At 41.5% G+C, this 13351-nt stretch overlaps 1 protein-coding gene across 2 annotated transcripts in view; it reads left to right on the top strand.

Annotated features, from left to right (window-relative positions):
• Positions 1-13351, top strand: part of STXBP6 (syntaxin binding protein 6) — a 197803-nt gene that overhangs the window by 173365 nt on the left and 11087 nt on the right. For both annotated transcript variants that reach the window (XM_019552094.1, XM_019552093.1), the window contains exon 5: positions 5468-5625. In XM_019552094.1, coding sequence (XP_019407639.1) covers positions 5468-5625 — 158 coding nt within the window. The remainder of the gene's footprint in view (positions 1-5467; positions 5626-13351) is intronic.

Here is a 13351-nt window from a genome sequence, read left to right as displayed (position 1 = left end):
ATTTGGAAGGCTAAAAGTATTTTATTAAATATTAAATAAAGGTTTCATTAAAGTGAACATTTCTAGCAGTGGAAAATTATATCATCTTCTCAATGCATTGATCAATAATCCCCCAGGTTACATGGGGATTTTTTTCCATTTGTTTAGTTCTTTGTCTCTGACTTTGCATCTTTCCTCTTGTGTTACCATAATTTTTCTTTTCCATAGGTGCATCTACACCTGCTGTTAAGGTGAAGCAGTAAACTCCGGTGCTTATTTGCTCCAAAGTTTGGTGCTCCCAGGCCCCATGTTTACACAGGCACCAAGGACCACAGCACATTGAGCTAGTCAGAGCTGCCCTGGCTGGTAGGAGGCCCAGGGAGTCAGCCTGCCAGCTCGGGGCTGCTCCAGCATAGCTCAGTGTGCTGCAGATGTGTTGACTGGGGAACAGGGCTGCTCTAGCCAGCAGGCAGTATCCACACTGAAGCACCCTCATGCCCCAGTCAGCCACATTAGCATCTACATGTGTATTGCTGCAGAGTTCATTAGTTTCCTGCAGCCTAATAGGGTGACACATGTAGATGCAAGACATTTAGTATAAAGCTGATTTGTCTACTCTGCAGTAAACATCTCATGTAGATGTGCCCCATGTTTCTTTGACGTCCAAATTTTCTGTTTCTCAGCCAGTGTCTGTTCTTTATAGATCTTTCTCAACTACTGCTTTGATATCAACATAATTTGCAAATCTATTATTCAGAGAGTTTCCACGTAACATGTTTCCTACCATTACATCAAAATGAAAGTTGTAACTTTTATTTGCAGTACCAGTTGAACAAATCCAATGATGGCTTTCCTCCTTATCTCACTCTAAATCCTCAGGAACACTCCATTATCTTTTTTTCTACTTTTACCACTCTCAAGTTATTGTAGATTTTTTCTATAAATATAATCATTCAGTGTATTCTCAAAACTTGTCACAAACTTTTCTGCCACAAACCTTTTCTGCTGTTTGAAGTTGATAAAGTAAGGAAATTAATTGTAGCAGGCTCACTTGTGTTTTATATGCTGGCCTAAAATGTCACAAATAACTGGTCTGTTTTATCCCATTCAAGCCTGTACCCATGTGACAATCACTTCTATATGGCTTTCATCCACCTCTGTAGTGTTCCAGTGAATATTTTCCTTGGATACTCAATAGATGGATTCGTCTTTATGACTTGCAGTAGTCTCTCCTTTTTAATAAACTGGTACTATAATTAATTTCCCCAATCATTCAATAATTTTTTCTTCTAATTGGCTATTTTGCTCCAATAACTTCCCAGGTGTTGAAGTTAGGCTACCTGGCATATAAATACCCTAGTCTCTTCCTTTTTCCTTCTTTTTAAAAACTGACACATGTTGCCCCTTCTTTAGTTCTCTAGGACTTCACCTTTCATTCCTGAGTGCAAATATTGGTGCTAATTACTGTAAGAGTCTTCAGCCAGTTCCTTTAACAACTTGGGAATACCATCAACAATTCTTGCCTTATCATGCCATCATTTTTAGGGATCTTTCCAGAATCATTCCATTGATGATCCCTGTATACCTGTTTTCTTCTTATAGGCTATTTACCATGTGTTCCTCACCTTCTTGTAGCAATTCAGCAGTTGTATTATAATTTCTTAGCAACTTCTTCTTTTTTTAAACTTTTTCAAGATCCTCCAGGTATTCTAGCACAGTTGTTCTTCATTTTCACTAGGGAGCTTCTCTTTGTGAGTTACATCTACAGTGTTGTACCAATAGAGGTTTTGGGGGTCGATACTGATAGCCGATTTTTAAGAAGGTATATCAGCCGATACTGATCCAATTTCCAATACAGCTTAGTCCAGCTGGTAAGTCTGTTGTGGTGAAAGGGAAGGAGCATGGGGGGCAGATCAACGCCCCCTGCGGTAAGGGAGGCAGCCCCCCCCCGTAGCCCCTTCCCAGCACCACCACTGCCTGCCCCAAGTGCAGCACAGCGTGGCCCCCAGCCTACAGCTGCAGCCTGCCCTGCCGCTCCCCATACAGGTCCACGGGCACCCCTTCTGTCCTATATCCTCCTGGACAAGCGGTGCGCAGCAGCGGTAGCCAGCTCCCACCCCCACCCCCCATGCATCCCTGACGAGCTGTGGCTTAGTCCCATGCCCACCCCGCCCCTGCACCTACCCCAGCCCTACTCCATCCCTCACCACAGGGGGTGTCGATCTGCCCTCCCACGCTCCTTCCCTCCGCCCTTCCCTTCCACCACCAGACTTACCAGCTACGCACAGCTCTCCACGCTGCCAGGCTGTGCTCTTCACTGCATCTGTGCTGCACTGTGGCTGCGCACACACACAGGCATTTATCAGCCAAGTTATCGGCTACTTCAGGCAGATTTCCGATATAGTTGCTGCATTGAATCATTTTTCTTTCTTGGCTACATATCCTTGATTATATACCTGGGCTTGTCTTTCACAACTGACATTTATACTAGAGAGTAAATACTAAATTCCTAGTTAATTTCTCTTCACCATTTAGTATTTTGTTAACACTAATCCATGTTTGCCCTCAGGCATCTCTTCCTAAACTGAGTAGGGCATTTCTGTTTAATCTCTCCTCATATAGATAAGTCCTTCCATATCACTAAGCATCCTTGTCAATGCCAACATTAGCATGCAGTTCAATTCAGTATTGGCCCCAAGTGATGTAGAAGGGAGCAGTAATTAGACCTAAATGTCTAGATGAGTGGGAGTTGAAAGAAAGGGGTACAGGAATCATCAGTGGAATGATTCTGGAAAGAGCCCTAAAAATGATGGCATAAGGCAAGAGTTGTTGACGGTATTTCCAAGATGCTAAAGGAACTGGCTGAAGACTCATAGCTATTAGCACCAATATTTGCACTTAGGAATGAAAGGTGAAGTCCTAGAGAACTAAAGAAGGGGCAACATGTGCCAGTTTTTAAAAAGGAGGAAAAAGGAAGAGACTAGGGTATTTATGTCAGGGTATATGACTATTTATATGACTGGGGTATTTATAGCCTAACTTCAACACCTGGGAAGTTATTGGAGCAAATTAGAGGGTGGTTGATTTGTAAACATGTCATGGAAGCAATGATGATCATTAACAGCCACTATGGATATTTTAAGAACAAATCATGCCAAACAAACTACATTTTTTTCTTTATAGGGTAACTAGTTTCTTGAATGAAGGGAATGCAGTTGATACACTGTGTGTTTAATAACAATTTTGATACAGTCCCTCATGCCATTCTCATATGTAAATTAAAGAAAAGTGGGCTAAATTAAAGAAAAGATAGCAAAACTGAGATGGGTACCTAACTCTATAAATAACCATAAGCAGAGAATAGTTATAAATGGATTGACATTAGGATAGCAGTAGGTTTTTTGGGGGGGTAGCACAGGGATCTGGTCAGGGTCCAGTGCTTAACATTTATATTAATAACTTGGACACAAAAATGGAGAGCTTTCTGCTGAAGTTCTCAACATAAAATTGGGAGGAGTTGCAAACTCTTGGGAGGATAGGATTAGAAATTAAGATGATCTCCATATATCAGAGATCTCAGCACTAGGCCACAACATTAAATTTGCCCTAGACAAATGTAACATGCTGTACCTAGGGAAATAAAAATGAAATGTCCAAAAACAGGATGGGTGATGATTGAATAAGTAGTAGAATTACTGAGAATCATCTGGGCATTTGGTAGATCACACACTTAACATAATCATAGCATTATCATAAACTTAACATAAACTTAAACTTATAAACAATATGATGCCATTGGGTGGGGGAAAGGGGAGCAGCATGAGAGGTAATAGTACCACTCTTAGCTCTGGTGAGGCCTCATCTAGTTTTGTGTGCACTTCCAGACTCTGATTTAAAAAAGATGTGGAAAAACTGAAGAGAATTAAGAGGTAGTTTGATGAAGATGGTAAAGATGCTGGAATGGAAGTCATTGAAGGAACAGTTGAGAAAACTAAGCTTTTTCAGTTTAATGAAAAGGAGATTGAGGTAGGACATAATAGTGGTTGTCAAATATTTTAAATGCTGATATAAAAAAAAACCCAAGTGTTCCCTTGCTGCAGAAGACATGACATGAAACAGCAAAGCAGACTTAGATTAATTTAAACAAAAAACAAAACCTATCCTTGCAGTTTAAAACAGGGTATTGAGAACAGTTTCCCAAGAAAGTTGTGAAATTGAATTCACTGAAGGTTTAAAAGAAGAGGCTGGGATAAGCATTGATTTGGAATGATTTGGGATGATATGAGGCGGATCTAGTTGGGTGTCTCAGCGGACTTAGGTGCCCAACTGATATTCTATTCTACTTTTGTAACTGACTGTCATCTTACCCTTCATACCAAGTTACAACAAAAGTAACGGCAAGGAGGAAATAGGCCCACCTTGGTATTAACTTATTTTTCCAGGACTGGAGCTATGTGGAATAGTAGCTCACCTGCCCAAGGCCACCTAATATGTGGAATAGAGGCTAGCCCTACGGGAGCAGGATATGCTATGTTTGTGCAGGGAGTTGGACTATATGACCCTTGAGGTTTCTTCAACCCTAGGATTCTACTAAAATGGTGACAGTTTAGTTTAACGTGGCTGATGACCTCAGCAACAGCATTTTGAATAGCATGTCAAAAAGAAGTGATATTACAAATGACCCAGGATTTGGATGACAACGATGGTGGTAAGAGTCATTAGCAATAACAATAAAGAAAATGGTGCTCTTGATGAGAGAGGAAAGTAAAGGATATAACTAGAGCCTGGATATGGAGCATTGGATATTTTGAGATCGTAAGCCTTGGGCATGAGGGAGATACGAAACAGTATGAAGAAGGAAGAAAACAGATGCTGATTTAGAAAAAAGTAATGATTTGATCATTAACCAAGGCTGAGAAGCAGCCTTTAAATGATTGGCTAGAAAGTCCCAGAGGAAGAGTCCCTCATAGCGTTGCAACAGTCTGAGAATACTGGAGAGTACCTGTCTTCCTTGGTACAGATATTGTGTAAATCTTGGCATGACCTGCTAAATGAACACTACAAACTTCTGTGAATTGTTCCATTAACTTACTTGGGTAGTATCCAGAGATGAGCTACCAACGTAAAATACTGTAACTTGAAAGATAGCATTTCACTAAAATGCTCCAGTTATGAACATTGCTTTCTTACTGTTACTTAATTATATTTTTTTATTGCAGTTTATGTTGTTAATTCCTTAATGATATGGCTGAAGACAAAATCTCTACCCAGGTTGTGTATAAATATGCAGACTTGTATTAACTGGAAATTCACGTAATTAGATGTAATGACATTGAGAAGAATCGATAGACGTGCTGTTCCAAACTTATTAAAGGGAGGAAAAATAATTTCTTTTAATACTAAGAAGAAATATTTAGCAATATCTGTAGTAGCTTATCATATACTGATGTTTTACATTGTGTTTCTAATAATAAGTTTCATGTTGCAGGAAACAGCATACTCCATTCAGCAGCAGATAGTGTGACCAGTGCAGTACAGAAGGCAAGTCAGGCTTTGAATGAGCGTGGTGAAAGGTTAGGTCGAGCAGAGGAAAAGACAGAGGAGCTGAGAAACACTGCTCAGCAGTTTGCAGAAACTGCACACAAGGTAAGACGCTTATTTGTTAATGCAGCGGGTCTTGTAGCAAGTCAAAACAGACCTTCATTTCACTACAGAAGAAATAAGCTCCGGGGAAGTCTCTCTCGATTGCTCCTACTTGTAAGCGTCATGCTTTCCTTAAGTCTTCCTCGATACTTGAATAATTCTTAATTATTATGTCCCTCTCTTGTGCATCCAGCCTGATGATATAACCGTTTCCCTGACTAGCTATAACTTTAACATTATTCAATTGGTGCTGTGTAGAGTCTACAGTTGTTCTTACTGCATCCCTACATTAATAGCCATCTTGCTCACCTTTTTTGGATACGTACTTAAAGTTGATGTCATTGTTTTATTTTAGCAAATTAAGAGTAATAACCAGGAATCCTTGTTTTCTCTATTTAAAAAAATTCCCAAATTCTCTGATTAAAATCTGATTTTTTTTTTTCTGCAATTAAAATGAAATACCACTATAAATATAGGTATTAGTTGTAAATATATCAATGTTGTATTGATATATTTACAATTTTAAAGTAATTTGGAAGCCTCAATCATTATAATAAAATACATTCTAAATACCTATATGTTTTGGCATTTGATTTGGGAGTTTTTCTGATAGAAAATCAGAGCTTCACTCACTGGGACATGGATCCAGCTGCAGTTGTCCCCCACTGCTGCTTTGTGGCACTGAGCAGCCCTGGTATATGGGTGTCCTGCCCCACCTATGCCATTGCCCCTCACTCCCAACCCACAGCCCCCTCCACCCAAACCTGCCAGTGGCCTTCACTCCCAACCCACAGACCCCTGGCCCTGCTGGTGCTCCTTACTCCCAGCCTGCAGCCCCACATGCATGTGGGTGGTGCCGCCTGCATGATAGGGATATAGATATATATAGTGGCATTTCATTTTAATGATGGAAAAAAGTGGATTTGGGGTTACTTTTTTAACCAAAAATCGGATTTTTTTAAATGGGAGAAAACCAGGATCCCTGCTGATTACCCTCCTCCAACTCCTCCCTGTCGTAAGCAGTGCCTTGCAGGCTGGAACTCTCCCAGCCTACAAGGAAAGACCCACTGTTTCCCGCATTTTTTCTCCTTTAAACGAGAAAAGCCACATTTTTTCTGTGGTGAATGGAAAACCTGAATCCCTCGTTACAACCATTAAAAGTTGCTGTAGCCATGGGCTCTTTTGTTTGTAAAGCTAAAATGATATATAGGAAAGGAACTTGATTTTGTGATCCTATTATGCATTTTACGATAAGGAAGATGTTAGGTGGTTTGCAAGTGATATCTCAGACATGCTTGTCTTTATGCCTCTTAGCATGTTTCTGTCTGAACATTAGGCATGTATTTCAGCCTAACACTGAAATGGGAAAAAATATAGTTTTGTTCTGATTTCAGGAAATTGCCCCTTTCTATTGGTTATGATTGTCCTGCACGATATATAGGTTTCTCTCTTACGATTCTGTCTACAAAGACCTTATTCTGCTCCTATAAGAAAGACAGGGAGTTGCTCTACTTTAGACCATACATTTCTTAACCTAACAGTTTCCAATCTAATTGCCTGGTTTGTGGAATTAGAAATCCAATAAGTGGATCACTTGAACAAATGTCTGCTGCAAACGCAGGGAACTGGACTTAGTGGTTTGGGAAGCCCCTTCCATTCCCATATTCCTACATCTCTGAGTCCTGGTTTGACTTTTGCACTCAAATCTAGCTGCAAAATGAATTTTGAGGTCCTTCTCAAATGTTGTAAAGTAGCAAGATATGAAGGGTGGCCTTTGAGGCTAGGAACAGACATTCAAAAAGAATTGATTCACTCTTTGCAGCTTAGTGTAAACTGTGAAGCATACTCTGATTAATAATTGGATAGATACTATCTGTTAAATCAGGGAATGCAGCCACATGCCTGAAGTGACTCAAGCCAAAAGCTGGGGGCGGTGCTAGAGCATGCCTGCCTGCCACTGCCAAAGGGGAGGGAGGAGAGACATCCTCCATGGCTCTCTCAACACTCAGGAGAAAATTGAACTACTGAATGACTACTTTGCTTTGGTATTTCACCAGACTAAGGGGAAAATCATGCTAGATGGGGTACAGAATGGGCATGGTGGGAAGACAGTCTTCCTACTGTTGATGTTGAATGGTGCATGATCAGTTAGAAAAGTTAGACATTTCTAAGTCAGCAGGACTGGATGATCTTCATATGAAAGTACTGAAGGAGCTGGCCAAAGTCATTGTGGGAACTCGGGTGAAACTCTTCCAAAACTTATAGCACTCGGGGAAGGTCCCTGGAGACTGGAAGAGGGCCAGTTTTGTACCCATCTTCAAGAAGGGGAGGAAAGAGGATCTGAGCAACTACAAGCCAATTAGCCTAACTTAGATCCCAGGGAAAATCCTGGAAAAATTCATCAAGGAGTCTATGTGCAGTAGGCTTGCAAAAGGTAGGATTCTGAATGGCAGCCATCGTGGCTTCATAGCATGCAGGTCTCATCTTACCAGCCTCATCTCCTTTTACGATCGGGCAACTTTCCACCCGGATGAGAGAGAGAAGGTTGACATTTTATACCTTGATTTCAAAAAGGCCTTTGATCTGGTATCCCATGATGTTCTTCCAGGAAAATTGGAGGATTGCCAGCTTAACTGCTTGACAGGTGGGTAGGAAGCTGGCTGCAGGGTAGGACCCAGACAGTTCTAATGAACAGATCTGTGTCATCCTGGTGAGATGTAGCCAGTGGTGTCCCTCAGGGTTCCATGCTTAGTCCAGTGCTTTTCAACATCTTTATAAATAATTTGGATGTGGGAGTAAAGAGTTCACTGGCCAAGTTTGCAGACAGCACCAAGTTATGGAGGTGTGTGGCCATGCTTGAATATAGGCTGCAAATACAGGCAGATCTAGACAGGCTGGCAAGTTAGGTAGATCGGAACCAGATGAAGTTTAATTGAGAAATGTAAAGTGCTGCATCTGGGGATGTACGATCCCCAACATACTTACAGGCTCAGTGCTGCCAAACTGACTAGCACCATGACTAAAAGGGACCTGGGGGAATAATCGACCACTGTACAAATACGAGCTGTCACTGCGATGCTGTAGCCAGCAGGGAAAACAGTATTCTGGCATGTATCAACCAGTGCATCTCAATAAAAGCCAAGGAAGCGATTCTTCTGCTTTATTCAGCATTGTTGAGATCACAGCTGGAGTACTGCATCCAGTTCTGGGTGCCGCACTTCAACAAGGATGTGGAAAAGCTTGAGAGAGTCCAGAGAAGAACCACCCATATGAGGAAAGGCTGAGGGACTTGGGTCTCTTCAGTCTAAAAAACAGAAGACTGAGAGGGGACTTGGTAGCAACTTAGCACTGCGTCAGGGAAGTACATTAAGAACTTGGCAAACAACTATTCACCAAGGCACCCTTGAGGAAAACCAGGAGTAATGGCCACAAACTCCTGGAAGACCATTTCAGGCTTAACACTAGGAAAAGCTTCTTCACAGTCAGGGTGTCCAGACTGTGGAATAAACTCCCTCCAGATGTGATGTAATCGCCTACCCTGGAAGTCTTCAAAAGGAGACTGGACGGTCACCTTGCTGGGATCACCTGACCCCTTTGTCTTTTCTGCCTGGGGGGTGGGGGGTGAAAATGATCTTCAGTGATCTTCAGAGGTCCTTCAAGCCCCTTGCAATCTATGAAACCCCTCCCTGCTGGATTGGAGGGGGTGTGGCCAGTCACCAACCTGGCACATTGGGGAAGGGGTGGAGACACGACAGCTGCTGCCAGACTGAGGATCGGGGATGGGGAAAAAGTCCTTTCTCTGAAACAAGCATGTATTGCAATGCATACAACAGGAAACTACCAAAAATATTCGCCTAAGCTAAGATACAGCCCAGTAAAACACATCATACACAACTTAGTCTAATTTACAGTATTAACCAGGAAGATGAGAATTAGTTTTACTAATCCTGAGGGCAGAGTGTCTCCTTACAGCCAAGCATTCAAGAAGGCTTTGTTTAGGTATTCTCATAGAATTCTCTTTCATAGAGTTCATAGATGTCATAGACATTAGGGCTAGAAGGGACCTCAGAAGATCATTGAGTCCAGTCCCCCACCCAAAGGGCAGGAAGTCAGCTGGGGTCATAGGATCCCAGCAAGATACACATCCAATTTGCTCCTGAAGGTGTTCAGTGTAGGTGCTTGAACCACTTCCGATGGCAGGCTGTTCCAGAACTTGGGGGCTCAGACAGTAAAGAAATTCTTTCTTATGTCTAGCCTGAAACGGTCTTGTAGTAGTTTGACTGTCTTCCCTTGGGGTGCTCTGGTGAACAAACATTCCCCCAGATCCTGGTGGTCACCCCTGATAAACTTATAGTTCACCCAAGCCTGAGCTTTTCCAGGCTAAAGAGCTCCATGGCTCTCAGCCTGTCATCATAAGGTCTGCTTTCCTGACCTCTGATCATGAACATGGCTCTTCTCTGGACTCTCTCAAGCTTCTTCACATCCTTTTTGAATTGTGGAGCCCAAAACTGGACGCAGTACTCCAGCTGCGGCCTCACCAAGGCCGAGTAAAAGGGGAGAAAGACGTCCCGGGATTTGCTTGAGAAGCATCGATAGACTCAAGCCAGCGTTTTAGTCACTTTACTAGCCGCAGCATCACATTGCAGGCTTATGTTCATCTTGTGGTCAATCATGACCCCAAAGTCTCTACCTTTTACAGGTTCTGTTTTATAATGTAAATGTAGCTCTCTGCATTCTTTAATGAAGCTGTCTGCAACTTCCCTTAACTATGTCTCCAGCACGTGATGATTGTTAGGTCTTTGCCAACACTTCCCACCTCTCAGTCTGGTCCTGCAGGGCTTAACTCTGGGCCCACAAATGCAGGGTCTAGTTCTGCACACTGCAGACTAGCTTGCCTCTCCCTGCTCGAGGACACACTGTGGAATTAATCCCCTCCCTGCCTGGCTGCAGGCAAGCTGCAGAGATTGCAGCCAAGCCCCCAGGGGAACGAGGGCTCAGAGGAAGGAATTAACTTCATCCCTGCCTAGCTGCAGGCAAGCCGTGGAAGTGCAGCTGGGGCTGGCAAACCCCAGATGCGGTCCCCAGGGTTTGCCAGTGAAGGGTGTGGCGGGGGGTTGGGATTTGCTCTGGGGGCCATAGTAGAGCAGCCTCTGCCCACACCCTGCCCCTGCTCCATCTGGAGAACAGAGGGGAGTGGCCAACCCAGCTTAATGGAGCAGAGAGCATGCTGAGATGCTGGTTTAACTTAAACCAGCAAGGGATCTGGGACAGACGTTGCATAAGCTGATTTGAGCCTAATCAGTTGTCTGATAACTACATTCCACCAGGTTTATCTCAAACTGGTTTCAGCCATTTTTATGTGCACTGAATGTCTGTTCTGTTACAGGTTTAAACCAGTTTCTGATTACTTAAACTGGTTTATGTGTAATGTCTGTCCCAAGCCTGAGGGAGCACAGGTTTCAAAGACAACAGTAGAGTCAAATACTGTATGCCTGTTGTAGTTCTTGGAAAAAGAAGAGAGGATAATTATCGAGAATAAATAAAACTTGTAGAGAACTCATTTTGGAGTAGAGGCTGAGATCCAGGTTTTTATTCATTTTAAGCTCAAATACACTTTTGTCTTCTATTTAACATTATTTTATTTTAAAGCTTTGACTTTTATCTCTGTATATAAGCTTCTTCGAGGAACCAATTTTCTTTTCACATTAGTTTTATCTGATTTAATTTTGCCCATTTTGTTTCATGTGCCAAACATGAGGAAACACATTCCAACTTGGCTCAGTTTCATTTAGTTTCTTGCTTGGGCAGAAGTATTGTATTGGCACAATTCTGAAAATGGGATGTAATCTATATTCCTCTTAATATCTTAAAATGTATCTCAAATTGCAGCAGATATATTTCAACAAATCACATCTTTCTGATCTCTATTTCTTAAAATATGTATTAATTGTAGCAGAGTATTCTGTACCCTTGTATTCTGTACAATTGTACAGTTGTAACTCTTAACGTGTGACTGCCATTCTCTTGGGCGGAGTATCTCCCACACTGCTGTTAAACATTTAATTCTGGAGATGATAGATACACTTTGCATGTTAGTGCAATATGTTCTGTATATTTTCATTTCTGGCAGCTACATAACTGACAATAACATTCTGGTGCTTTGCATAGTAACTACTCTACATTTATTCCCAGAATCAAACATGAATTTAGAAATATTGTTATAAAAGCATAGGGTAGAAACCAATACTAAGCTACAGTGTGAAGCAGATTTGTGGAATAAGAAACATCTATTAAAAGCAGTAGGATAAGGTAGGTTTGGGAATGTTGGATGACACCAGCATGAACTAAAACATTGTCTTTAGAGTAATCCATTGAGTTACTTAACAGATTAAAATCTAGTTTTGTGCTTCAGAAATATGGAGTTAATGACTTTGGTTGGTGGGAGAGTCTGAACTGTCAAAGAGGGTCAACTCCATTTTTGGTGTGTGTAGGTTTTATTGGAACGGGGTGCTCCATAGTGCCTGAATTGATTCAGGAGCTGCCTTTACAAATTCTAAAATAAATCACTGTGAATCACTTGGGAATTGGCAGAATTTACTAACATTGAATCCATTTACATAGAAATAGACTTGTCATCATGCCAGCTAAAAAAGAATTACTGAAGGCAGAGTCTTGCCACCAGTCAAGATTCAGCCACCACACACTACTTCCCATCTGTCACGCATTGACTGCTACTCATTTTTATTGTACTAGAACAGTGTAAAGGTAAATGACCCCTCTTATCTTTGTCCCCCTCCCCTGTTCAGACTGGTCTGTGAAGGATTGTGTGAGGTGAAAAAAATAAGTGTGGGAAGTTTCTACCCCCACATTCACAGAAAAACAAATAGAGATCCACATTAAAAATAGTTGACCTGGTTTCTCTCTTTTTGGTAATGAGACTTCAACTGCCTCGCATTTAGTGAGATGTTCCACATTCCAGCTCAGCTGACAGATTGCCACAAAGTAGTGGTATGGGAAATGATACAAAAGAAACCTGCCTAAATGCAATGCAGTAGCTCAACATCCATGTTATTGTATTAAAGCCTTTATCTGGAGACTCTTAATTTAAACAAAAAGGGGGGAAAAGCCTATCTGATATACAGCGTTTAAATGCACGGAAACATTTCGGCTTCAGTAACAGCAATAGGGACAGTAGAGTCTGGATAAGAGCAATTGTAGAGCTACTGCTAAGATAAAACAGAATATGAAACTGCTGAATTCTATGCCATTGTTCATGCTTTCTCCAACCCATCAATTATATCGAGAGAGAATGGGGAAAAGAGTAGATATTCAGAATTATTAAGGAGACACACATTCAGGAAGCAGTTAGATCCATTATGTGAAGCTTTGTCTTTTTTATTTCTGTAGCATTAGATGAGGTATGCTTTGTGTACCTATTGGTACCTTCATTTCACAGATATTTGTAACTACTGTGGAAGGTATATATTAAACTGAAAATCAGTATCCACTTCCTGCAAATGTTGTACAAGTCTTCTGGCAAAATGAAGCCATTCAGACTTTGATATTGTTTGTGATGCAAAGGAACAATTGCAACCAAAACAACAATTGAAACAAAATTGAGCATCTCCCTTCCTGCACCTTTTCTTAAATGTTGCCTCATATAACTATCTTCATGATAATGTGATAAAAGTTAGTATATAATTCTACTGATACCATATTTTAGGTTTTT

This window comes from Crocodylus porosus, unplaced genomic scaffold (assembly GCF_001723895.1).
Source record: "Crocodylus porosus isolate Cpor-Errol unplaced genomic scaffold, CroPor_comp1, whole genome shotgun sequence".
Taxonomy (NCBI): domain Eukaryota; kingdom Metazoa; phylum Chordata; order Crocodylia; family Crocodylidae; genus Crocodylus; species Crocodylus porosus.
Note: the sequence above shows the minus strand (reverse complement) of the source record. Positions and strands in the feature narration are given on the sequence as shown.